At 50.9% G+C, this 27,900-nt stretch overlaps 1 protein-coding gene across 1 annotated transcript in view; it reads left to right on the top strand.

Annotated features, from left to right (window-relative positions):
- The window catches only part of HPSE2 (heparanase 2 (inactive)), a 272,331-nt gene that overhangs the window by 15,644 nt on the left and 228,787 nt on the right, over positions 1 to 27,900 (top strand). The window contains exon 3 of the mRNA XM_073354666.1: positions 13,762 to 13,923. Coding sequence (XP_073210767.1) covers positions 13,762 to 13,923 — 162 coding nt within the window. The remainder of the gene's footprint in view (positions 1 to 13,761; positions 13,924 to 27,900) is intronic.

The following is a 27,900-nucleotide window of genomic DNA, read 5'->3' as shown; positions in this document are numbered from 1 at the left end:
ATTTCACAGAGACTCCCAAATGGCCGTCAGCTGGGGATGACTCCTGAGGATTGACCTGGGGTTAGTTTCAAACCAGTAATTGAGCTGGTTAGAAAATGCAGATAAAAACAAAATTTCAACCACAAAACAGAAACACATTTTTAGAAAGTTTTTGCAGTTTTAGCTTCTCTTGTTTCCTGACTAGCTTCAACCAGGAACCTAAAGATGAAGGGATTTGTAGCTCATTATACCCTGGAGTAACCTTGTTTACCAGGCATTACTAGCTAAAGACTGAGTACTGAACAATGGGATGTGAGTTGAAGATTTCAGTACAATTCTGCCTGGGTACGTCTCTACAGCATACAATGTTTGGGCAAAAGGAGAGCCAGCAGAGATCTGAATTTCAGCCTCGTTTGAAATGGCTGGCAATTGCTGTCAGTTTGTCTTGCAATCTGAATGCTGTGCAAAGGGAAATACCGAGACACAGGTGCTCACCTACCATGAAGCTGGGAAGGGTATGAAAGTGTAAAGAGGGAGCGATTTACAAAAATATTTGTGTGTGAAATTTGCCCATAAACTGAGGAGCTAATTGCACTGGCTTGTTCAGCTATTAAGCAGTAAGCACTTTTCAGGCTTTCCCTTAAGATACCTGCCTCTGAATCTTAACCAGAAATAACACCAGCTGTTTCAGCCTTGGACCTCTCCTGAGTAGAATGTGCTAATTGCAACAAGTTGTGTGGTGCCTGCACATTGCAGAATCATGCTCTCTAGAGGCTGGGACAGAGCAGCAAATTCATTTGCACATGTGAATTAATGAGTTCCCAGGTGCATCCCATAGCAGACCCATAACACAAAATGCAAACATGATGCTGTGTCATAGCCCCAACCTGTCCCCTTTGAAGTGCCAGCATTCCAGGAAATGATGCCCAAAAGGAGCTCTGGGAGCAGACAGCCGCAGAGAGTTTTAAAGCGGACTTGAGTTGAGGTCCCAACCGAGATGTGTGTCAAGGGAGGACAGCAGCTAAACCTGAAAAGTTTGTATTGGGTAGTATTGTTTTCAGGCTATTGTGTTTTTATAGCATGAATGAGGCCCATAGATACTGAGCTGAAACAGACAGTACCATAGTCAGTGTCCTAAGGGGTTTGGTTTTGTCTGTGTTGTGGGGTTAGAAGTGACATTTTCTGTCCTTCTCGCTTACGGGTCAGATTTGGATACCCTTACTTCATAAGTAGTGTAGGCCAGTGGGGTGACACAAGTGACTGCTCACCAGTGAGAGTAAGGGGGTCTGGCTCTGGATGATCTGAGCAGCCCTTTTGTCTATTTAATTCGCTAGCTCATCCCCTGCCTGTGTCTGGGGAGGTGGGGTGTTATTGTGTCTATCCTTCTAGCCGTTGTATCTGAGCCCCTCCCAGCTAGTTAAACATTGAAGTAACCGGTTTCAGAGTAACAGCCGTGTTAGTCTGTATTCGCAAAAAGAAAAGGAGGACTTGGGGCACCTTAGAGACTAAATAAAATTGGTTAGTCTCATTGAAGTAACCATCTCTCTCCTTTCTCAGCCTGCAGGAGCAATCCCTTGATTAGTTGTTTTTCCCTGCCCACACAATGAAGCCTGTATGGGACACAGCACTCCTGGGGTTAAGTGTGGGGAAAATAACAATCCAGCTCTTGTGTATGGATGTTTCCATGGCCCCAGGTGGGAAGTGACTGACAGTTCCTGCCCTTTGGCTGCTTAGCAGCCTGAGCGAAATGACTTTTTTTCTATCAAAGTGCCCACCCATCACCCCGGGGTTTCTGAGTATTTGAACCACACACACAACCCAAACCCAGCTTGTGCAACTTGGACATTAAGCTGCCGTTGTAACTTCAGACAGCTTCTCCCTGTCGCAGCTGTGACAAGCACTTACCTCTCAGCAGAGATCCTCCTCCGATATGCCTCTGCCAGCATCTCTGGAAGGGTAACAAATCTGGGCCCTGGGTAGGGTTGCCATCTGAACTGAGTAGGGAGTGTCCTCCAAAAAATGCAGGAGACTGTCCTGCCTTCCAGAGCTTTGGCACAGCCCAAACCCTGCTTTTCAGTGGTGGGGAAGGTACCCTTCCCTACAAAATACCCTTTAGCTTAGAGGAAGATGCACTGAGCTGCAAGCTCTAATCCAGTGTTTCTCAAATGCAGCCACTGTGGTTGCATGCAGCCACCAGTGGCTTTTCTTGTGGCCACAGCCTCCTGGGTGATGACTGGGGGGAGGGGTGGGAAGCAGCAGCCCCTCCCTCGGGGCCTACAGAAGGGGTTGTGGAGACACAAACACTGGAGGAGCAAGCAGGCAGTGAGTTCCCCACCTTCCCAACTGTGGAGGGGCCAGGCTTCAGCCCTAGGATGGTGGGTGGCAGGCTCCAGCCGCAGGGCTTCAGGCTCCATCTCCAGGCTCTGGGGTCTGTCTCCGGGGTCAGGGCTTTGAGCTCTATCCCCTAGCTGCACAGCAGTGGGCTCCAGCCCCAGCCTCTGTCCATATGGCAGTAGGCTCTGGCCCCCGCTGCCTCCCCCAGGCCTCCATCCATTCCTCCTGTCACCCCTGGACCCACTGGCTCCCGACCCACCTCACTGTTCCGGGCTTAATTTGTATCCTGGCATGCCAGGGCTGAGTAAGTCTGCTGTGAAAAGTGATATTTGTATGTTTGTTAATATGTCTACGCTTTTGTCAGTCGGGGTGTGAACAAAAGTTTTACAGACAGAAGCGCCGGCGTGGACAGCGGTATGTCGGTGGGAGATGCTCTCCTGCCAGCATAGCCACTGCTGCTCGTTAGGGATGGGTTAATTATGCCGACAGGAGAGCTCTCTCTTGTCGGCATGGAGCAGCTACATGAGCGACCTTACAGGGGTGCAGCGATGCTGCTGTAAGGTCTGTAGTATGGACATAGCCTTAGTAGCTAGCTGGAGGCTGTGAAAAGTGATATTAACATACAAGTATCACGTTTCCCAGCAGCAGACTTACTAGCCAGCAAGTCTTTAAAAAAAAAGGCAAAAGAAAAACAAAAAATACAAGAACGTGCAAAGCACTTTATTTGTGTTTCTAGTCTGTTTAGGTCTAGTAAAGAATAGAAACAACTGTACATTATTTTTATTATTGCAAAAAACCCTACATAAATACATTACAATGATTTGGACATGTGCATTTTTATTTGTTTTTCCTTAAGTTTAAGTATTTTATGAAAAAGTGTCAGAGCGGCCACCAGCAAGAGTTGGTGGCCGCACTCTGAGGCCACCAAAAATGTGTTGTGAGAACCCCTTCTCTAATCACATCTCTCCCACTAACTGAGGTTAATATTCCTCTGCATTTCACAACTCCTTTGCAGCCTTTCAGGAAAAAATGCACCCAGTCTATGTGCTCGACTATTCTGTTTGTAGCTTCTGCTCTAACTTCTAGATTACACTCCTTTCTCGGAGCCGGGAGCAGAACCCCAAAATCTTGATACCCAACATTCTCCTGCTGTCTTGCAAAGTGTGTCTTTCACACCCCTCTGTGGCTGTTCTACATACAGGATAACAGCCTGATTCCAGTACCAGTTATGGCTGTAACTCTGACAGAAGAGATCCGTGCTGAAGGATTTAAGTTCAAACTCTGCTGATGATCCATGCAGGGAAAAATAGCATGTGATTGATTGTGTAATTTTAAAGACTGCATGGTAATGCATGCTCACGTGGGGATAGAATTATGGTTGTACAGTCCATCTTAATTCTAGAATTTTCTAACAAATATCTTTCACCAGCACAAAATCCGCATGGTTTTTTTTAAAGATGAAATTGATGGCTCTGTGCAAATCATTTTGAAAATAGGCAAGTTAGTTTATTCACGTAAAATCTTCTGCATCAGAAAGTAGGTGTCCTGAATGTTTGGTTCTGAAAGGCAGTATTGTTAACCCATAGCATTTAATATTCATGAGCCTGGCCCCCCAAAATCATGAGATTTTAAAAAAGTAATAAGCTTTGTGCTCTTTTTATTTGTCTTAGGGAGCATTCACTTCACGTTCTCCACAACCCTGAAGGCTAGAAACTTATTTTTAAATGTAAATTGAGATTCTCTTGCCATCTCTTGACTCCAGCAGCTGGGGCTTTAAGAAAAGCACCAAATATTGCCAGACTTGTGATAAAATCTTGAGTATTCACAACACCAATGTGTCAGCACCTTTGGAGGAGAGAGTTTCACATTTAGGGATACCCCGGGGTGAGAACACCCTGCTAGCAGCCTCTTCCTGTTTGAACTGAGGTCTAGCTAGCATGTGTGACGAAGTGGGACAGTTCTTAATGTTTCCTCTGAATTGTGTGGAGGTGCCTCAGTTTCCCCTATGCAGTTCTTAAGTATCTAGGGGGTGGGATAAGGGTGTATGATCATTGCAGAGCCCTAGAGGGCAGGTGTGTGCAGGGGTCTGGACACAGAGAGTGGCCGACACCCTGTTTCCTGGCCACTGATGGCCTGGGCCCTTCCCCCCTGCAAGGTGAGAGCTAAAGAGTTGGAGAACAAAGGAATCCGGTGACCTCCTGGCCCGGGAAAGGGACAAAGCTCAGAGGAGGAGGGGCTGGAGGGAGTTTCAGTTTGGGGCTGGCTGGAGACATGGAGTGAAGGGCAGACGTGGTTGTCTGGCTCACGGCCCCCCAAAATGGACCCAGCTGAGGGGTCCTGTTCTCTGCACCTGCAAGCTCTGTGTTAGACCATGTTCCTGTTGTCTAATAAACCTCTGTTTTACTGGCTGTCTGAGAGTCACGTCTGACTGTGGAGTTTTGGGGCAGGACCCTCTGGCTTCCCCAGGACCCTGCCTGGGCGGACTCGCTGTGGGAAGCGCACGGAGGGGCAGAGGATGCTGAATGCTCCGAGGTCAGACCCAGGAAGGTGGAAGCTGTGTGTCCTGAAGACAGGCTGCTTACAGAAAGGTGACTGCCCCAGAGTCCTGCCTGGCTTCATGGGGAGCAGTTCCAGAGCATCGCCCTGGGATGTCTCTGCTGATTGTAGCTGCAGAGTATTGCACGGGGTATGGGAGGGAGTATCTCTTGGGCAGAATGGCCCCAAACTTTAGGGCTTTATACAGCAGGCTAAACCTAACACCTTGCACTCCGCCTGGAAACCCACAAGCGGAGAGCGCAAGTCCCAGAACACTGGAGCCGTGGAGGGCTGCCTGTGCTGGGCATTGGGCATGGGGCACTCACACCAAGTGGCCCCCTGGTGCCGGCCGGCAGTCTGGCTGGGGTCTGTGGGGCAGATCAGGGAATCGGCTACATGGACCCCTCCTGGTCCTGGGGCTGCAGTTGTGCCTGCACGGGTGGCAGGGTGACTGGCCTAGTCTTAATGCTGCCGTGCTGGGCCCGGGGAGGAAGGAGCTTCTGGCTGCCTCGCTGGCAAGAGGGGTCATACTGGTGAAGCGGGGCAAGGGCAGGCAGGAAAGGGCAGGCGACAGGCTCAGGGGAAGGAGGCTGGGGCAGGAGGAGTCGTGCTAGGAGGGGTGACTGCTGAGGGTGTGGGACAAAAGTGGAATGGGTGTAGGGGACTGGGCAGGTGTGAGATGGCTGATGGAACAGAAGGGGGTAATGGAAAGCAGAGACAGAATGGCGGAGGCTGTTCCATGTCTCCTGCCCCCTGAGTCAGCAATCCCAGGCTGTCTTGGGTCTTCTGGAGATAAACAGGGGCTCCAGTTGCTGGGAACATCAAGCTCGCACTGATAGTTAAGTTTGAAAAAGCTCCTGCTCCCCTTGCAGAGATTCTGATGAATTCTCCTGGGGGTTTGTGCCACTGCAGAGGCAGCAGGATGGTCAGCCCCTCAGCGACTGTGGATCTCCTGAGGCCTTCATGGTTCTCTGGGATCTGCTGGAGGCCAGGAACTGTCAGGGGAGGCTCGGTGCCTTGGCATTAACTCTGCAGCACCCTTTTCCTTTCTTGTTCCCAGTGAGTGTGGCTGTGCTAGCCGACACGCCACATGGCCTGGGGAGAAGAGAGGGCGGTGCTGCTTTGCGGTGTGGATAGGAGAGAGCCGTGTGTGTGAAGAATCTCCCCACATGGTTCCTCAGGGTGTGAGGTGGGCCCTAGACGTTGGAGATGGGAAAGACCCATTAGGTCCCATGGAGACTATGTGCCAGGGCCAGAGCACAAATGACCCCCATAATGTAATTTTGACTTGGTTCCGAGTTCTATTTGAAATGTCCTGAGCAATTTTGTTCATTAGCAAATTTTGTTTCACTTGCTTTTGCCACCATCTGTCTAATGGGAGGTGGGGATGGTGCTGTTTACATACAGGGCGTTAATCAAGGTAAGGATGGACTCCTCCTATTTCTTATCTCTAGTTTCTTCAGTTAGAAAGCTGTCTCATTATCAATATCAGTGGAAATTGCTCTGTGACCAGAAAGAATGGTACATCCTGGTTTGTTAGTTATTTACTGATTGATGAGTGAGACAGCAGAATTTTCTGTGGATGTATTTGACTGATGCTAGTGTATACTCTAAAATTTTCTTAGAAAAATTTACTTTTTTACGTGTTGTATACATCCTTCTGTGTAGAAGAGCCTCATCTTCTGCTCAGAGAGTCAAACAAATAAGCACACAACACACACAAACTAAAATCTAAATCCATCCAAGTAACACTTGCCTCATGCTGGTAGCCAGCATAAACTACTTGTGATCCTAATTTTATACCAGTGTGTAGACAGTACAGTCACTGAGCACTTTATAAAATCCTGGACAGATAGATTAGAGAAATTGTTTAAACATTTTTAACTGTGGTGAGCTTTTTAAAAACTAGATATTTTATATAGTTTACAACTTGCAGTTTACTCGTATGTTTCTCTGGTGACCAGTCAAACATAAGTTTGATCCCTGAAGGGTGTTTTACTTTCCAGTGCCCCATCTTACTAATTTCCATAAACAGGGATGTTCATTTCTAACTAATGCGTTTGTGACGTTCCCCTCTCATGTTATCCAGACCGTTGATCTGCTAGGTCACTCCAATCCTTGACTCTGGGAGCCAACCTTACCCTGCTCTGCTGTGAGAACCCCCACTCCTGGGCTGTTCACGCACAGCCTCTGGCATGTAAGCTGCTCCCAGCTACGTGAGTGAGCACTTTTGGCCAGCCGCTGCTTGGATTGTGTAACCAAATGACACTAGCCAATCTCTCTGGTCCCAGACACAACCCTAGGAACCCCCGTCTTGCAGTGTCCAGTTATACCCGCTGGACGCTGCAAGCTTATATGAGTTTGTCAATTTAACAAAGAAATTGATATGCACCAAGCTTGTTATCCCATGGGGAATTTCTGACATGCTTCAAACCAAACGCACTGCTTCAGGTAGAATAAACAGATTTTAAGTGATTATAAATCAAAGCACAACAAGTCAGATTTGGTCAAATGAAATAAAAGCAAAATGCATTCTAAGCTGATCTTAACACTTTCAATGTCCTTACAAACTTAGATGCTTCTCACCACAGGCTGGATGGTTGCCCTTCAGCCAGGCTCTCCCCTTTGATCAGCGCTTTAGTCACTTGGTGGTGGTGTCTGTAGGTGTAGGTGGAAGAGAGAGGAAGAACATGGCAAATGTCTCTCCCTTTTATCATGTCGTTTCTTCCCTCTTGGCTTTGCCCCCCCTTTCAGAATCAGGTGAGCATTACCTCATCACAGTTCCAAACTGACCAAAGGAAGCGGGGTGTCTCCCTCAAGAGTCTAACAGGTTCTTTTGTTGCTGCCTAGGCCAGTGTCCTTTGTTCCTGTGAGGCTGGGCTGGGTTTGTCCCATACCTGCCTGATGAGGTGTGGACTGCCTCTGTGCTCTTGGAGAGTTTTTGCCTGCACTTATTTTAAGCCAGGAGGGTACATTTTCAACCTCATAACTACATACATGAAATTATAACCTATAACATTACTATAACGTTGCTGTAACAACACTGCTCAGGGCATCATGAGCCTTCCGAAGACGCCTGACATGACAAACTTTGCACTGGATACCACGCAATCATATTATAAGGATGAACATGGGGGTGCTGTGTGTTGCCTCGAGGTACAGAGCATCACAACGTTTTACAGTTTTCTTTAAAAAAATCACATGGTAAGACTGAAAGTGTATAGCAAGTGTATTGTGGATAATGGTTAATGCAGACACTTGTTAACTGTGAATGTTCTAGTCTTGTAGAGATGTATTGGCCCGGATCCCCAGGGACAGCCAAGGAATACACAGAACAATTCAAAAACAGCCTTTGTACAAGGGTTTCTTTCAGCTTCCTTCATGGTCCCTGGTCTGGGGCTGCTTGTGTGCTGGTCTGGCTCCCTTGAGGAAATTAGAGGAGCCTGAAGGATGTTCTAATTTACAGCAGCTACCAATGACCCCAAGAGGCTGTTCCATCAGGTGGGATGTGGGGCCCTCCTGGCCATGCCCCTTTGCTCCTATGCAGGCTGCAGGGAGGATGGAGCAGTAGAAGCCTCTAGCCTGCTCTACACCACCAGCATCCTGTGGTCTGTTAGGCTGGCTGTAGGGCAGAGTGGCTGAGGAGCTGTGTCATTATTTGGTCTGGTTTGGTTTTCTGTTGCAGTGTGTAGGGTGGTCACTCTCTGCTTTTGATCGTTAATCAGTGATAACAAATACCTCCCTCACAGGTTCCTGGTCATCTCCTTAGCCCCCCAGCATGGTGTAGTCACAGTCTATATGTTGGTAGCTGCATGGTGCTAGAATTCCTACCGGAGAAGTAACTCTCCGTGAGGTGTGCTTGGGTGCAAAGGCCCTGCCAAGGGGCTAGGGAGCAGGGAGGCTATTTGCCGAGAGTGATACTGCATCACCTGTTGCCCTCAGTGCAGGGAGTGCAGCATAGGCCAGGCATATGGGGAATATGGCCGGGATCAGCTAGCAGGAGTTACCTTCTCATGAGGGAGATGATTCAATCTTGGTGGAACTGAGCTAGGAACCAGGACCACGTTGGGGCGAGAGGACATACTGCCTGTGAGGAGCCCCTCTTGCTTTATTTGGCACTCTGGCCACAGTATGCCTTTGGATTTTGCCTTCATTTGTAAAAAGAAAAGGAGGACTTGTGGCACCTTAGAGACCAACCAATTTATTTGAGCATGAGCTTTCGTGAGCTACAGCTCACTTCATCGGATGCATGAATCATTTGTGTGACCCCCCAATCGCATGGATAGTTTTGTCCTGTAATCAGCCGCAGATCACCTGACCTGCCACACGGGTGTGCTCCCTTCATACTGCATTTGCGCGGCTGTTACATGAGTGATTCTACTGTACAGAGTGCACGTAGCACCGCACGAGCTGTGCGATCAAACGTCCCAGGGCTGGGGACTGCCCATGGGTACTGGTGAAAGAGAGCCAGCTTCAAAGTGAATTGTTTTGTTTGATATAAAAAGTCTAAGGCACTTCAAATGACTTTCTTTGCAGGGAGGCAGGGTAAGTGAGATAATATCTTTTATTGGCCCAACTTCTGCTGGTGAGAGAGACAAGCTTTCAAGCCACACTGGGGCAAGCTGGGTTTTTTAACTGAAGCAAAGTGACTGTCTAGCACAGGCTGTCCATTGAATGGGCAGTGAGCATGCCAGCCCCCTCCCTCTTCCCCCACCCACCCGAGCCTGCCCATCTCCAGGAGGCTGCTTCCCAGTGGGCTCCTATAATCTGTGTCTGATTTCGCTAACTTTTATGCAGTTGGTCTAATATAAATCAAGTCCATTAATGTGTGTTAAATGCAAAACCCCCATGTTTGTGCAGGTTCAATGCAGCCTTTTTATCATAAAAAAGGGACAGAAACGTTAACTGCCCTGCATTTCATGTAGGGTATGTTAGTACCTTGAACAGCCTCCCTAATCCTTCAAACCCCTAAATTACTGATGTACTCATTTAGATTTGAACCTGTTTGAAGTGGGCACTGTCAGTCTGAGTTTGTGCAGCGCCTAGCACAATGGGGTCCAACCCTGAGCGAGGTCTTTAGGTGCTGCTGTCCTAGAAATAATAAAAAGAAAAGGAGTACTTGTGGCACCTTAGAGACTAACAAATTTATTTGACCATAAGCTTTCGTGGGCTACAGATCACTTCAAATAAATGTGTTAGTCTCTAAGGTGCCACAAGTCCTCCTGTTCTTTTTGTGGATACAGACTGACACGGCTGCTACTCTGAAACTAGAAATAATAAGTAACTCCTCTGCAAAGAGCTACACCCACTAGGGCACTGTACTGGTAAGAGTGAGACGTGCAGGCAATATGGTGAGATCCTGGTGGTCACAGAACTTTAACTTTTCATTCTCTGGCCATTTGGGCTGACCAACTCTTCCTCCAGATCGTGACCTAGCCCGGAGACTTTGTCCCTGGGAGATGTCATTCCTGGGAAACTCCCAGAAGCACCTGGAAGAGGAAAAAAAGCAACTTCTTTGAAAAGCAAGGTGTAGACACACTAGTGGGACATGGCAGCCACCTGCAGATCAGAAGAGTCAAGGAGAGCACCCCAGGAGGACCCCTTTGCCCACAGTCTCTGCAGGCCGTTGCGGGTTTTAGAGCTGTGCCACCAGCAGAAAGGAGGTGGATGACTGGTGCCTACCGTGCAATGGACACTGGTCTCAGCCCTGCCTGTGCAAAGCGCTGCCCGCCAAAACCAAAGAGGGGCTCACCGAGGCAGAGGAGTCCACCCCAGCCCTGGAAGGACATGCTCTCGCCTGCACTGGCAGAGTGCGGGCAGGCGCCCGGGTGGCTTGGGCGAGCGGCCAGCATGGTGAAAGTGCAGTGGCTCTTCCGGCGCCGGACGGGAGGGGGAAGGTTCCGTGGCAGCTGGGGCAGAAGGCAGTTGTGGGGCCACAGTGCTCTGGGTTGGGTCCGGGTGGGGGCTGGGGTCAGGTGGGAGGGCTACAGGGGAAAGCGTTGGGCCCTAGGGTGTGGGTGGAGGTGGAAGGCATTGGGGGAATGGGGCTCACAGGTAGGGAATGGGGGTTTCTGAGTGGAGGGAGGGGATGGGGCAGTTGAGGGTGGGGATGACAAGCAGGGAGTGGGGGATCCCTGTAAGGAGTTTAGGGGTAGGAGACGCTTGAGGATCGGGAGTCACGGGCAGGGGTGGGGTCCCTGGGGGGAGTTTAGGGGTAGGACACAGTTGCGGGTAGGGGTCACAGGCAGGGGATGGGGTCCCAGGGGATCATGGGGTTCCTGTGAAGAGTTAGGGAGCAGGAGACAGTTGCGGGGGGGTCACAGCAGCAGGGGTCTGGGGCCCTTGGGGAAGGGTGCAGGCTGGTAATGGAGGAGTCTTTGTGCCTGGCAGCTAAAGTGCCTGCAGTGCTTGCCTGGCCATGGCCCGCAGCCCGTGACCAGGGCCTACATCAGGACCAGAGACTGCTACTTGGCTCTCCAGAGTTTCCTCCATGGGGCCACAGCTCAGGAGCCCTGGAGGAGCAATTCCAATCCAACATCTCCAGAACTGATCCCTGCCCCCTGGCAGACAAAGTCTCACAAGGGGCGCCTGACCCTGTGAAAATGGAGATCCTCCGTGTCTCCTTCAAGCAAGAAAAGCTGCCAGGGACCCGGGAGCGTGCAGGCATCCTGCCAGCCCTGAGGGAGCTCTGCATCCTCCCGGTGCCCAGGAAGCTTAGAGGGCAGGTGGCACAGGAGGAAGTGGAGACGCATCTCCACTGACCAAAAGTGAACTAGAGCTCTGTCGAGAGATGGCACCTCCTAGCGCCCTGCCACCGCTGGGGACTCGGTGCTGATTTGGAGGGAAGATGGCCCCTTTCATGAGTAACCAGCACCACTTCCTTCAGCACCCCTGTGTCCCTTGTAGCTCTCCATCCAAGCACTAATGTGAGCCCCATCTTGCTTAGCTTGTGAGCCTGGGTGGTCAGAGGACAAGATGGCTTGGGTGCACAGCATGGCAGGCCTGGGGCCCCAGAGAGGTCTCTGCACAGCTGGGTTTGCCTCCTGATATTGGTGGTGGCCTGAGATCTGCACAGTGCTGGGCTCACAGTTGAACTCTAGCTGGAAAACATCAACATGAAGAGTAACAGGTTCAATTGGTTCTTCTGAATAGGGGTTGAGGAGCAATAGGCTCCTGCAGGAAGGGACTACAGGGGGAGCAGAGGGTGGGGGTAAAACTCTGAGGTTCCCCACATTGTGCAAACTTTGCCCCAGTTAAACTTCTGTGGAGTGAGCCACAGGAAACCTGATAGATCCGCAAACCGTCAGGACCCTCCCCCCCCTTCCCACCTTAATTCCTGGCAGAGAGGTGGGGCACTGAAGGGCCAAGGTGTGCCCCCAGCCAGTCCATCCCTTGCACTCTGATCGCAACCCCTGGATGGCTTGCCACAGGGTCCTGGAACAGGATGGAATGAGGCTGCAAAGGCAGCCATCCCCTATCCTTGCTCTTCTGCAGTTGGACAGGGAAGATCACAGCAGCTCTCGGGGCACAACTCTGCCAAATGTCAATAAGCTGGATCCCAAAGCTGCATGGTTACCTGTCCAAGGCCTGCAGTCACGCCCAGTACAAAATGGGATGGCTACAGGCTGGGCAGAGTCTGCATGTAATGACCCTACCGGAAACACTAGGGCACTAAGCAAACAATGGTATCTAGCACTGCAAGATAAGGGCAGGGGTACAGGGAAGGCTCTCCGCTCTGACCACCTGGTGCTTCTGATATGCAATCTGTAAAGCTGTACGGGAATTGCAGAGTAAATAGTAGTAGGGGACACATTCTGCTAGACCAACAAGTGGATCAGAACACAAGCTCCTTGGGATCCAAAGGTGCCACCCTACAGGGCTTTATTTTTGGAAAGGACTGTGCGTTTGATAAGATAAAAAATAGACCGAGTAAAACACAGCCGTCTGTAACACTGCAAGAATCTCCAGCTTTCCTGGCTTATTGTAATGGCCAGCGAGCTAGGTGGGCTGAACCTGTGGTATCCGAGTGCATTATGAGGTAACTCAGCTCGGCAAGTGGTCCACACAGAGACCTGCATTTTCACTTTCTCCCCCTGTCCGGAAGCACGTAGGAGAAGCTATATAGCTTATTTTTCTCTTCTTCTTTTTCCTTTCCCTTTGCTTCCAAGTCTCCACAGCAGGCAAGTCGTTTTGTGGGTGTGTGTGATGGGAAGACTATGTCATGATCAACAATATGACCCATACAGTATTGATATGGAGGGAAACAAAGGGCTAACGAAGCGTCAGCTCTGCATTCTTGATGTGCGGGGAGCAAGGATGGGAAGGTGCCAAGGGAGCTGTTCCCAGGGTTATACTCTGTACAGGTTTAATCCAAGGTTTGAAAGTTGCAATAAGGATGAATAGTGCTGGAGCAGAGACGTTGAGCCGAATCCCTCCCTGGTGTATCTGGTGGTAAGGGAAAGCAGTGGCCTTACACCAAGGAGGCATTTAGCTCACTGTAGTTATCGCTGGCAAAGAAACCAGAAACAAGGAGACATGATATAAACATTGGGAGACTTTAGACAAAACTTTCCAGTGAAGGAAGGGTAATAATTATGAGTTAGAGTGATAAACTGCCAGGGGGCCAGCCACTCCAAGGGGGGTGGGATAGGCTGCTGCGTTAGAGAGAGTGGCTTGACATTCTAGCGGGAGATAAGAAGTGAGGTCTGCAGATGATCTAGGGCTTGAGCTAAGAAGGTAAATGGGGTGGATGGGCCCCAGAAAGGCTGCCCCTTGGCTTGCATTTTGTATGATCGGGTAATGTTTATTGGTTGTAGTGTTGGCTGGTTCAGAGTCAAGCATCTGGCTCCTTTGGGTGGAACTGAAAGCTGAGTTTTGTCCGTCTCCCTTTTTCTCTCTTTCCTCTCCCTCTAGACATTGTCCGCAGCGACATTGCCCTGGATAAGCAGAAAGGCTGTAAGATTGCCCAGCACCCAGACATTATGTTGGAACTGCAGCGAGAAAAGGCAGCTCAGATGCATTTGGTTTTGTTGAAGGAGCAGTTCTCAAACACCTACAGCAACCTCACGGTAACAGGTAAGGCTGCAAGGTCAGCTCTGGCCCCAGGAACCATGGCTAGCTAGTAGGTATTCGAAAGCCAGCTGACACTCCAGTACTGTGCCAACAAACATCTACCTGGCTTAGGAAAGGAAAGTCTGAGAAGTGTCTCCTCCCTTTGATTAAAGAAACCCTGTCAGGTCACAGTGGGCTGATACAGAAGTTTTCCAAAAAACAGGGTTTGCAAAACCAAAAGCCAACACAAAAGTTTCCTTTAAATGTAAGCATTTCAGTGGGAACAACTCAAGAAAAAGGCAAACGAACAGCATCAATAGTGACACTCAAATTCAATTTTTCAAATTCTTTTTTGCTTTGTGTTACAAATAGCACATAGGAGCTGCAGCCTTCACTGTGGAGTGGCTCGGAAACCAAACTGAGTCAACATGCCTGGCTCTGTAGCCTGAGCGTGTCTCCTCAGTTGTTCTACCAGCAATGCTGAGTGTCTGGGTATATGGGATTTGCTGAGTGTGATAGAGGGGCTGTGAAGACTCTTGTAGGTGGCAGCTCCAGGGTGCCTGGTACACGGGGGGCCAGGTCGCTATGCCGAATGCAGTGGAAAGTGAAGTGTTGTAGAGATCTCCCTGTTAACCATCCGTGTCAGATGGGGCTGCAGCAATTACTAAATTTGGATCTAAGCTGCGGCTCTTCTTTTTCCCCGCTCAGAGCATGCACTTTGCATGAACCCAGTAAATATTAAAGAGCAAATATAAAATGATAATGGCCCAGACGGAGCTGAGACAATGCTCTATTCCTGGTAATGTTTGCATTAGCTTGGGAGTAGTACCTCGAGAGACAGAAGGGGTTGCCATGTTATGGACACACATTAAAAGTCTTATGAAGGGCTCAGGTCTCCAGGCAATGAGGGGTAGAGAAGAGGGACCCCAGCAGCCCACAGTGATCTCTCTATCACCACAGGAGAATAAACCAAAGACACTTCAAGAAGGAATTAATTAAATCAAGCCAGGGCTGCAGAGCCCTTCCTCCCACCCCCGTTATTGGGGAGGGTGAAGGAGGCCCTCAGCTGTTGGGACGCTGCAGGCCCCAATGGGGTGGCTGAGGATGGCCCCTGGCTGTGGTGGGTCTGGTAGACTCTCCGGGGTGGAAGGCAGAGAGAAGGCAGCGGAGACTGGTGCAGTCTGTGCCCCCTGGTGTATTCCCAGCCTGAACGCCCCCTCCCCCTCAAAAAATAAAATTCCTCCAGAAAAGGTGGGGGGCTGTAAAGAGGCCCAGACCCCTCTCTGTTGCCATCTTGCTGTCAGTTCCCAGCCCTGTAACTCAAACGGCTGGAGCTGGCAGTGAGCTCAGGGCCCCCGGACGCACTGGCTGTCCTGGGTCTGGTAGTGCCCCTGGGACCCCACGCAAAGGGGCAGCGGGCACTGGCAGTGAGATTTGCCCCCAGGGCCTGTGGCGCCAAGGCTGCAAATGTGGCTGAAGCACACATTGTCCCTGAAAGCCCGGCATTTACGTGGGCTTGTCAGAGCCATTTCTCGTTCTCGGTAACCTAATCCGCTTGGTGGTTTGTTCCCAGTACAACTGTTGGAATCAGCATTGTCCGCTTTTCTCCTGACAAGTTGCTTACTTTCCACTAAACACATTTTCCTGAGAGAAGAGGCTCCCCCTCCTTCCCAGGCTGCTTCAAAGCGCTCTCAGGCTTTGCTCACAGAGGTGCTGCCTTAGTGATCAGTTCTGCTCGTAGCCTTTCCGTGTGAGTTGATAGGAAAGTTCAGAAGGTTTCGGCTCCAGGTGTCCTGGAGGAGACGGAGTAATTTCACTTTAATACCAGCAGTAAAACTATTTTAATGGCCTTTAACTCCCTTTGAATTTGAGCAGCGTAGCTTCATAATTGTTATGAAGTTTAATCTTTGATTTCATAGACATAGCCTGAGAACACAGACTCCAGACAGCTAAGCATAATATTTAACTGGAGCTAGACTAACGTGTGTAAATATTTCCCTTCTCTGTGATAGATTTTGTCTTTTTGGAGTGGGCTGCGAGGGTCGGACATCTGTGGTAGAGGGACCTTCCTTATCTTCAGAATCCAAACACATAGAATGTATTTGAGGGGGTTCTTTGCTCTGCACAGCTCTTTGTTAGGGGCTTGGTCACCAAGCAAGATCGAATTGGACACAGATTTACTCTGGTAGGGATGGTTAAATGGGCTAGCCCCTAGGTATGGAATATCCAGTGGGCGCTCTGCCCACATAGGTTCAATTCCTGGGTGATCTGACTTTGCCTGCCATCTGTCCGTAAACTGAGTTCCATGCAGTCTGCTGTGGCTGAAGGTGCCACAGTGGTCCCTTCATTTTCTCCCTCCCTCCAAGAACACTTATCAAGGATGCCTCTCTATTGGGAGAGGGAGTGCATCTACATGACCAGATAGCCCAAGGCTCCTGGTCCCTGCAGGAATCCAGGATGCACATCAACCTGCTTGAGCTTTGTGCAGTCCACAAGGCATGCAAGATATTTCTACACATTGCCTGGTCCATGCGTGTTCAGGTCAGATCAGGCGACATGATCTCTGCCTAGTGTATAAACAAGCAGGGAGGAGCGAGATCCATTCCATTCTGCAGGAAGATGGGCCAGCTCTGGAACTGGTGCATCCAGCATCAGAACACGCTTTCGCAGTTCCCGTTCCGGGGTAATGAACTCCCTAGCAGCCAGCTGCTGCGGGTGCTTGTACAGGGATTACAAGGGGGAACTCCACCTGTTGACAGTGCAGCAAATCTTTCACCAAAGGGGTGGCCCATTGTAAGATCTCTTTGGAACCCAGTGGAACAAAAAGTGCCTGCTTTATTGCTCCCAAGCTGGCCAGGTCTCAAGTCCAGAGGGGGTGTCTTCCTGATGCAGTGAGCAGCTCAGCTCCCTTCCCCTCCTGCCCTGCGTCCTTAGGAAAATCAAGCTTGGCAGGGCCACAGTGATCCTCAGACCTTCCTTGTGGCTAAGGCAGTTCTGGTTCACCATCATTCTGCAGCTGGCATCCTGCCCATGCATCTACCTACAGCTGTTCCCAGGCCTACTATCTGAATAAGGGCAAGACAAACCACCCCAGTCCAGCTTCCCAACCTGGCAGCATGGCTGTTGGATGGATATCCCAATAGAGATAGAGCCTACTCCCAGTGTGTTCAACTCAACCATAACAGCAGGAGACCCTCTACATGCTAATGCTTAATGCCAGTCTGCCAAGTGGAACCATCTGCCATGATGGTTGCCTTACTCGTGGTGCTTACTCCCCTGGGAGGGTGGGGCCCTCATGGCAGACCTGCTGTACACCGTTTTTCACAAGGAAGAAGTGTCTTTGTGACTGCATCCCAGATTCATCCCTAAGGTAGCTTCTGAATTTCACCTTAACCAGGCTGTTCACCTTCCAGTATTGTATGTGAAGCCTCAGCAGAGCATGCAGGGTAAGAGCTCCTCTCTTTGGAGGTACACAGGGTTCCGGCTTCCTATGTACAGAGGAAGAAGCCCTTTCAAAGATGCCCAAGATCAGTCATTTCCAGGCTGAAAGGGGGAAGCCAACCTCGTGAGGAGGGTGTTAAATTAGGGCTTCAGGGGTCACGTGACAAAAGCCCATGGGTAAGCAGAAAAAAGACAGCCTTAACCGAGGGCTAGATGGCCGGGTGGGACGTTCCAATAGGATCGTAAGAGCAATAAGAGGGAAGTCGATGGGTAATCTGCCCAAGTCAATACACAACTGGAAGAAGTATGGGGAACAACCAGGAAGAACTGGAAGTATTAGTGTGTAAGTTAAATGACTTAACTAGATAAATCTGCTGACTGGAATATTGTTACAGAGGGGTACAGCTTGTTCAGAAAGGACAGCTGGGGAAAAGGGAGGAGGCGTTGTATTATGCATCAAGCATATATACACCTGTTCTGAGGGCCAGACGGAGGTAGGAGGCAGACCAGTTGAAAGTCTCCGGGTAAAGATAAAAGGGGGGAAAATAGGGGTGAGGGTCTGCTATAGACCAGCAAATCAGAAAGAGGCTGGCAAGGCATTTCTCGAACAAATAACAGAACGGGGAGCTAGGAGCCTGTCTGCCCTGGGCTCTCCATCCCCACTCTGGGCCCAGGCAGCATCACAGCAGAGCGGCTGCCCAGCCATTGCCCCGTGTGTTCTAGGTCATGGGGGCAGAGGTGACGAGGCTGCTGGGAAGCGCAGCGTGAGGAGAGGGCAGCAGGATTTCTTTTCTCAAAGCACGTTGTGCTGCTCTCGGCCTGGGGGCCTGGTTTCCCAAAAGGGAGATGAATGAGGAGAAGGTAGGGCCATAGCAGCCATCCTGTGGATCCGTGACCTGCTGTCCTGGGGCAAGGGCAGGACGTGGCCTTCCCTATCCCAGGCCCTTCAAGGGGCGAGCTTGTGTCTCAGGAAGGGGAAAGTCCTTTGCTGATTGTACTGGTGGTAGTGGGGGGCTTCTTGTGAAAGGTGTGGTGCCTGCCTTGGGGAACCGGAGGCTGGTGGGATTCCTTGTCTGGCCCTCCCTCAGGAAGGGAGAGGTTAGCATCTTCCCTTCCTCACGCTGTCGTCCCTCCACCCCTTCGTGCTCCTCTCCTAGGAACAAATGAGAGCCTGGTGCTGCAGCCACGGCTGGGCAATAGGAGAGTCAGTGGCTTTGCCTTGGGTCCGTGTCCCGCTCCCAGGTGGGGGAATCTGCTCCCTGTTTGGATCCTTCATGCTGTGTTCACTAATTGGTTCCTTTAAAAAATGAAATGAAAACTTCTCTGCTCACCTTGAAGGTGACAGATCAGGGGACCTGATGGACCCTGTGGTGCTACTTTTGGGGCTGCCAGGACTAGGAACTTACGGCTTGAAAGGACATGGCCGGTATACAAGCTTATTAATGACAGCCAGACGTATGGGAGCCACAGTCTGGAAAAAAGAAGAACCTGCTTTTGAGGGTTATGGATAGAGCGGACCACAGAAATGTTACGTACGTGTCTCTGTGGTGTGTGTGAGCTGCTGATGGTGTGCTGCACAGGGTTGCCTAGAAACTAAATTCGAGAGAGAGAGCAAACGGGACACACTGAGACACACAGGGAGCTGGGAAAGGCTGGGACTTAAAAAATATGGTGATTAATATTGATGTCTAGCTTCTTGTGGGCATCACATAAAATACATCTTTCTACAATAACAGTTCTCTGCTGTTTTCTGGCCCAGGATGGATGGCTTTCAGCACCAGGATCTACTAACAGAAATAACAGTAGCCTTTCTCTTTCTTCCCAGCTTGCAGGAGAAATAACTTGATCAGCTTCTGGGGTATTTTTGGGTTGTGTGTGTATGGGGAGAGGGTGGCCTAAGGGCTGTGTGTGGAGTGGGGCAGTGGTGTGTAGGTTTGGGGGTCTATGGGGGCATTGGTATAGGCGGGGCATATGGGGTGAGGCGGTGGGGTGGTGTATATGGGGGCAGTGGTATGTATGTGGGGTGAGGCTGTGGGGTGTATGTGGGGGTGGGGTACATGGAGGCAGTGGTATGTGTGTGGGGGTGGAGCATATGGGGGTAGTGGTATCAGGGTGAGGCTGTGGGGTGCATGAGGGCAGTGGTGCGTGTGTGGGATGTACGGGTATGTGTGTGGGGGCGAGGCTGTGGGGTGCGCGTGGGGGGTGCGGTATATGGGAGCAGTGGTGTGTGGGGGCGAGGCTGTGGGGTGCGCGTGGGGGGTGCGGTATATGGGAGCAGTGGTGTGTGGGGGCGAGGCTGTGGGGTGCGGGACGGTAGTGGGGTGCGCGTGGGGGGTGCGGTATATGGGAGCAGTGGTGTGTGGGGGCGAGGCTGTGGGGTGCGCGTGGGGGGGTGCGGTATATGGGAGCAGTGGTGTGTGGGGGCGAGGCTGTGGGGTGCGGGGCGGTAGTGGGGGTGCGGTATATGGGAGCAGTGGTGTGTGGGGGCGAGGCTGTGGGGTGCGGGGTGGTAGTGGGGTGCGTGTGGGGGGGTGCGGTATATGGGAGCAGTGGTGTGTGGGGGCGAGGCTGTGGGGTGCGGGGTGGTAGTGGGGTGCGTGTGGGGGGGTGCGGTATATGGGAGCAGTGGTGTGTGGGGGCGAGGCTGTGGGGTGCGCGTGGGGGGGTGTGGTATATGGGAGCAGTGGTGTGTGGGGGCGAGGCTGTGGGGTGCGCGTGGGGGGGTGTGGTATATGGGAGCAGTGGTGTGTGGGGGCAAGGCTGTGGGGTGCGGGGCGGTAGTGGGGGTGCGGTATATGGGAGCAGTGGTGTGTGGGGGCGAGGCTGTGGGGTGCGCGTGGGGGGGTGTGGTATATGGGAGCAGTGGTGTGTGGGGGCGAGGCTGTGGGGTGCGCGTGGGGGGGTGTGGTATATGGGAGCAGTGGTGTGTGGGGGCGAGGCTGTGGGGTGCGCGTGGGGGGGTGCGGTATATGGGAGCAGTGGTGTGTGGGGGCGAGGCTGTGGGGTGCGGGGCGGTAGTGGGGGGTACATGGGGGGTGCGGTATATGGGAGCAGTGGTGTGTGGGGGCGAGGCTGTGGGGTGCGGGGCGGTAGTGGGGGTGCGGTATATGGGAGCAGTGGTGTGTGGGGGCGAGGCTGTGGGGTGCGCGTGGGGGGGTGTGGTATATGGGAGCAGTGGTGTGTGGGGGCGAGGCTGTGGGGTGCGGGGCGGTAGTGGGGGTGCGGTATATGGGAGCAGTGGTGTGTGGGGGCGAGGCTGTGGGGTGCGGGGTGGTAGTGGGGTGTGCGTGGGGTGGGTGCGGTATATGGAAGAGGTAATATGTGTGTGTCACAGGGTCCCTGGGCGATGCTCTGGAACTGCTCCCCATGAAGCCAGGCAGGACTCTGGGGAAGTCTCCTCTCTGGGAGCAGCCTGTCTGCAGGACACACAGCTCACACAGCTTCCACCTTCCTAGGTCTGACCTCTGAGCATTCAGCATCCTCTGCCCCCCATGCGCTTCCCACAGCGAGTCCGCCCAGGCGGGGTCCTGGGGAAGCCAGAGGGTCCTGCCCCCCAACTCCGCAGTTAGACGGGACTCTCAGCCAGCCAGTAACACAGAAGGTTTATTAGACGACAGGAACATGGTCTGACACAGAGCTTGTAGGTGCAGAGAACAGGACCCCTCAGCTGGGTCCATTTTTGGGGGCAGCGAGCCAGACAACCACGTCTGCCCTTCACTCCATGTCCCAGCCAGCCCCAAATGGAAACTCCCTCCAGCCCCTCCTCCTCTGGGCTTTGTCCCTTTCCCTGGGCCAGGAGGGCACCTGATTCCTTTGTTCTCCAACCCTTTAGCTCTCACCTTGCAGGGGGGAAGGGCCCAGGCCATCAGTGGCCAGGAGACAGAGTGTCGGCCATTTATGTACCCTGGCCCTTTGCTCTGCAGCCATTACACCCCCTTATCCCACCACCTAGAGACTTAAGAAATGCCTAGGGGAAACTGAGGCACCCCTACAGTATTCAGAGGAAACATTAAGAACAATCCCACTTCGTCAAAGTGTGTGGGGACGAGGCTGTGGGACGGTAGTGGGGGGTGCGGTATATGGGAGCAGTGGGATGTATGGAAGCAGTGGGCATCGGAGCCTTTCCCCAGTCCCTGAGGCCCCCGCCCTCCTCTTTCCCTGGAGGCCCCGCCCCAGACCAAGCTGGAAGCTGGAGCAGATCTGGGGAGCCTGCCCCCCAACCCAGGGTGGGGGTGGGGCTGAAAGCAGACCCCTGCCTGTGTCCCCACCCCTCAGGCCTCCCGCTCAGGGTAGGTGGAGGGACCTGCTCCCCACAGCTGCCTGTGTGGGTCTCCTGCCACAACCCGGCCATGATAACAGCCGCGCGGGCAGTTGTGGGGAGCAGGCCCCCATTCTTTGGGTATGTCCCGCACTCCTTGTTCCTAGACGTGTGACCTTGCATTTGGCTGTATTAAACACATTTGCTTTGAATGGGCAGATCACCAAGTGATCCAGATCGCTCCAGATGTCTGCCCTGTCCTCATCACTATTTATCACTACGTCAATCTTTGTATCATCTACAGATTTTATCAACAGTGATTTTATGTTTGTTTCCAAGTCATTGGTGAAAATGATGAATAGAGTCAGTTGTAGTACTGATCCATGAGGAACTGCACTTGAAACACCCCCTTTGATGATTCCTCATTGATGGCTACTTTGAGATCTGCCAGACAGTTGTTAGTCCATTGAGTGTGCGCTCTACTGATCTTGTATAGTCCAAATTTTAAAACCAGAAGGTCGTTAGGTATTCTATCAAGTGCCTCACTAAAGTAGAAAGTAAAGTAAATCTAAGACTTACGCAGTGACCTTTGTCAACCAAACTCTTAATCCCATTAAAGAATGAAGTCAGGTTTGTTTGATAAGAGCTATTTTCCATAAGCCCATGTTGACAGACATTAATTATACTTCCATCCTTTATCAGTAGGGCCCTACCAAATTCACGGCCATAGGATTTTAAAAATCATAAATTTCATGATTTCAGGTATTTAAATCTGAAATTTCACAGTGTTGTAATGGTCGGCAGCCTGACCCAAAAAGGAGTGGTGGGGGATTTGCAAGGTTATTGCAGGGGGCGTTGCGTCCCCTACTCTTAACCCTGTGCGGCGGCGGCGGCGGCGGCGGCGGCTGCGGGCGGCGCTGCCTTCCAAGCTGGCGGCTGGAGAGCGGCGGCTGCGGGCCGGGAGCCCGGCTCTGAAGGCAGCGCCGCTGCCAGCAGCCGCGCAGAAGTCAGGAAGGCCTGGTCTGGGATCGCCACCCTCCCTTCCGCGCTGCTGCCTTTGGAGCTGGGCCCTCGGCCAGCAGCCGCCGCTGCCCGGCCGCCCACTCCGATGGCAGCAGCGCGGGGGGGGGGGCGACGCGGTAGGGTGTTGCCCCCCTTACCTCAGTCCTGCTCTTGGGGGGCGCAGCCTTCCGAGCTGGGCGCCTGGCCAACAGCTGCTGTTCTGCGGCCGCCCAGCTCTGACGGCAACATTGCAGAAGTAAGGGTGGCAATACCGTGACGCCCCCTAAAATAACCTTGCGGACCCCCCCCACTCCCTTTTGGGTCAGGCCCCCCAGTTTGAGAAACGCTGGCCTCCCTCATGAAATCTGTGTAGTACAGGGTAAAGGCACACAAAAGACCTGATTTAATGGGGGAAGACCAGATTCCGCGGTCCATGACACATTTTTCATGGCCACAAATTTAGTAGGGCCCTATTTATCAATTAGGTGGGGACGGGTCCTGCTGTGAGCAGGGGGTTGGACTAGACGACCTCCTGAGGTCCCTTCCAGCCCTGAGATTCTATGAATCCTATCACATCTTCACCGTTATTTCGCTCCGCACTGATGTCAGGCTAAGTGGCCTATAATTACCAGGTCATCATGCCTGCTCTTCTTGCATATTGGCCATGCCGTTAGCAGCCTGCTCTAATTTCCCTGGCATTCCAACTTATCAAAAATTATCAGTGGGCCAGAGATCGCCTCAGCCACCTCTGCTGGGACTCTTAGGTACAAATTGTCAGGGCTTGCTGATTTAAAAACGTTTATCCCTAATAGATGCTGTCTGACATCCTCCTCAGTATTTCATCATCCTACTGTAACATACGTACATCGCCCTACTTCTTTCCAAATATAGAATAGAGATATTATTGAACCCTTTTACCATCTCAATCTGGTAAGAAGCCTATACCATTTCTAGGGTTCCTTTTGTTCCCAGCATATTTTTAAAAAACCCTCTTATTAACCCTACCAGGTATGGCTTTTTCTCTGATTTCCTTGGCTTCCCTTATCAATTTTCTGCACTTATAACTTCTGGTTTATATTAATTGCTATCCACTTATCCCTTTTTCCATTTGTTATATATGTCATTTTTATTTGTAATTACTACCTTCACTTTGCCCCTGACTCAGGATGGACTTTTTGCCAAAGCTGTCTTTCTCCCCACCCCCTTGATTATGGAATCATGTTTTTTGGTCATGTAATAAATTCTTCTTAAAGAACTCCCAGTTTTCATTCACATTATCTAAAAATTTACTCCCAATCAATTTCCTCATAAATTTCCTCATCTTTGGGCAATTAGCCTTTTTGAAGCACCAAGTACATATATAAACTAGTTGGGACTGTCCTCTGTTTGCCCATATTGAGTAATTGGATTATGATCACCGCTCCCTAGGCAACCACCAACTTCCAGTCCAGTGGTTCATTCACCTTTATCCATTATAATGAGGTGTAGAATAGAGTTCCATTGGGTTGGGAGCAATCCCTTGTGTGTTGTACGTCATAGGCTGCTTCTTCAGCTACTTGCGAGCAGTGCTGCCTTGCCGGTCAGTCACAAACACGCAGGCTGTTGTTTCTCCACCACGTGCCCTCTGGTTTTGCACAGGGCAGGACCTAGCACAGGTATACAGCAGGAGGAGACTTCCACCCAGCTCACCCTCTGAGCCTCCCCTGGCTTCCTGTTCCTCCCAGTTACTGAACAAATTGTGTAATTAGCCCAGTAATTAGCACCAAGCGTAGGCACCGACTCCATGGGTGCTCTGGGCCTGGAGCACCCACGAGGAAAAATCAGTGGGTGCTCTGCACCCACTGGCAGCCAAGCTCCCCTCCCCTCCCCGCCCCACCTCACCTCACCTCCTCCTCTTCCCCTGAGCACACCGCGTCCCTGCTCCTCTGCCTACCTCCCAGCGCTTCCACCACCAAACAGCTGTAGCCGGCTCCGGGAGGGAGGGGGGAGGAGCGGGAACGTGGGGCGCTCAGGGGAGGAGGTGGGGGCAGGGATTTGGGAAGGGGGTTGGAATGCGGGTGGGAGGGGGCAGAGCGGGATCGAGCACCCACCAGCGCCAGAAGACTTTGGTGCCTATGCCACCACGTGTTAGTAATCCCCACGAGAAGTAAGTTGATTGGCTCCAATTAACCCTGCAGCCTTCATGGTGGTGCAGCAACTTCAGTGCTCAGGGTGCTGCAACTAGCCTCTGTCACACATACACTTACTGTCTAAAGCTGTGAGACACTCTCAGGGAGATTTACCGCTTGTTTCATGAAATCCCCAGCATGTCTACCAAACAAGTTCCTCCCGGCAACATAGCCAGCTCCATACTCCGCCCTTCCCTGGTTCAACTGGGGCTAAGAGGGCTGAGCTAGACCACACGCCTGACATCCAGGGGCCCATTTACAGTCTGTCCGGGTTTCCGTAGGAGTGATGGTTAGTCTGCTGGATGTGGTGACATTCTTTTGACTCCATTATCATTTGTTACATATTTTAAATGATCACTAGAAAGGGTTATACAGTCCCATGAACTCACGCAGCACGTGACAGGAGCCGAGAAACTATGTTCCTTGCCCTGTGCTGTGGTCCACACCACCATTACATTTCTCAAGAGTTGCACTCAGGGGCCTGTCTGGTGAAGTTGGGCCATTCCAAAGGATTCCTTTAATCCTGTGAAGGGGATGAGCCTTTTCAGCTGAATGCCCAAACCTCTCGCATGCAGCTAGTTAAGAATCTCTCCCATACCAGTAACGCTTTGATACGTCTTCAGAGGATATCCAATCCCTACTGGGGTCTGAGCAAACGTGGTATAGAGTAAATTCACTATCACTTATACAGCAAATATAGTTCAGAGGAGATAGCCTGCTGGGGCCAAACACATTAACTCACTGACATTAGCATTTAAAAGAAATGTTTTTAATGCTTGTCCTATTAATATTGTGTGAAGGTAGTGAATATAAATAAATTTGCTGCCTAGATGTAGAATATTACTTAGTTTGGTATTCTTAGTTATCTCTGAGCAGGAGAAGTCTAGAAGAGCAGAGCCTGCTGCAGGTCAGGATTGAGGTGCATTCATAACGCTGGGTGTGCACGCAGTGTTTCACAGCTCTTGGCTGCATCCTTGTGCTTTTATGCGGTGCTTAATTTGTGCCAGGGCTTGCCAGGGCCGAGCCCCAACACCTCTAGGCTTGGCAGTTCAGAGCCCTGGCATCTTTGAACTTGCTCATCAGTTATGAATGTAAAAAAATTGCTTGAGCCCCAGTACTTAATTGCTGGAGTCCCGGCATCTCTTTCATTACACATTAAGCCCTGCTTTCATGTATTATGCAGAGGATGGTTCATTGTTTTTAGTGGCAGTCAGAATAAAATGTTATCTTTTTATTAGGTTTATATGTCAGAATCTTGGAGTATGGAATGCACCTACCATGCAAGGGCAAGTACTTATCCAGGAGGTGATGATGTTCTGAGCTGTTCCATTTAGGGAGAGTTTATGGAATGCTGGGTGCACAGATCTCAGTGATGTATTTGCAGAGCTCAGCTCTGCACTGAGGCCAGGACTGAAGGTGCCTTTGCTGGGCTTGCAGATTTTACTTTTCTTTTGGGATTCCGAGGTGTGAATGCCTGCTGCTGGTTTGGATGTTGCACAGTCACTTCCAGAATACACAAGCCTTTAGTAGCTGTTACTTGCTCCAAGAGTGGTGACAGTTGTTCCAAACCCATATACCAGCCTGTTCTAAAGTGGTAGAAACCAACCTCACTATGGAAAAATAACAAGAACAATTTTCATCTGCTGCTTGAAACCTCCTGGGAGCCCAGTGAGTCTGTGTATGTGGGGCTCATTCTCTCATCTGTGGCCTGAGGGTTACATGTCTGATGACAGCCATGCTTTATGGCTGGGCTTGCTGCATAGTAAAAACAGAAGAAAGGGAAGAAGCAACAGTTGGTGAGTTTGGTTTGGCAGGAGTGATCTGGATAATCTTTCAGTTTGGATGATGGGGCTTCCTTCTAAGCTCTGCTGCTCTGTGGGGGCACTGCCTGCTGGTGGGAATGCAGTTTGGTTCCAAGGATTTGTTCTCCTTCTACTGACTCTAAACCATTTTTCCATCTGTACATTTATTATTTGCAGCTTTCAGTTGGTCCTCTCTTCATTGGCATGATTCTGATCCGACTAATTCAGTCAGAAGAACAATCTCATTGGTAAGCTCTGAACCACGATGCCTGCCTTTGCACTAGTAACATGGCAATGTTCTCTGTCTCCAGCACAAGACTGTTGGTGTGTCTGGAGCAATTAACCTGGAGAGCTTGAAAGAACTTCATCAAAAAAAGGATAATAATCCTGGAAAATAGATTCCTGATCAAAGACTCGCATGTATTCCCCACTCTGCTCTTTCAGAAGCTCTCAGATCTTACATGCCAGTTTCAGACTGGATCTCAGTCATAATAACCAGACAGTTATCGACTTGTCTGCATTGTGACAAACTAGCTGGGACCGAGGAATAGGATCTCTGTGGAAAATATACAGGAGGCTGTGGCTGAAAGTGGCCTTGGAAAGACACAAGTGGGGTGACAATCAAAGGGAAGTTGGCTTTGAAGTTTGGGACATTTTTGACCTGTCAGCGCTGTTGGGCCACTGTGCTAAGAGGCACAGGTTTCAGAGGAGCAGCCGTGTTAGTCTGTATCAGCAAAGACAACGAGGAGTCTTTGTGGCACCTTAGAGATGAACACATTTACTTTTATTATCAAACCTGATGAAGTGGGTTCTAGCCCACAAAAGCTTATGCCCAAATAAATTTGTTACTCTCTAAGGTGCAAAAGGACGCCTGGTTGTTTTTGCTAAAAGGCACAGTTATTGAATTACTTAGAACACACAAACAAAAAACGTTAGGAATTAAGTCGACAGTTTTCTGTTGAAAAGGCAGCGAGAGCAGTGGATTCAGAGGAGAAACTGAAACTGATTCAAACAAGATTCCATTAACTAATTAGGGGAACGTTGGAAATAAGGCCCAGTCTCACAGTCCCTCTATTTCTTCTCTCTGCTGGGGCATTCCAAGAATCAGATCACCTGGGGAAAGCACATTTAAGAAATACCAGATGGTCTTTGTGCGATGCTCCAGCTGCGGACAATCACTCCCAGCCAGGCAATCTGCCTTTCTGTTGGAGCCCTTTAAAACCGTGCTGCCCATTCGTCATGCTTCTCCAGTTGCAGCCCTCTGGATAGCTTCTCTTAGCCTTGTCTGGCTCTTCCTTTCCAGTTTTTATCATCCACCCCCTCCATGAGT

Source organism: Lepidochelys kempii, chromosome 7 (genome assembly GCF_965140285.1).
Source record: "Lepidochelys kempii isolate rLepKem1 chromosome 7, rLepKem1.hap1, whole genome shotgun sequence".
Classification (NCBI taxonomy): Eukaryota; Metazoa; Chordata; order Testudines; family Cheloniidae; genus Lepidochelys; species Lepidochelys kempii.
This window is presented reverse-complemented; position numbering and strand designations above follow the sequence as displayed.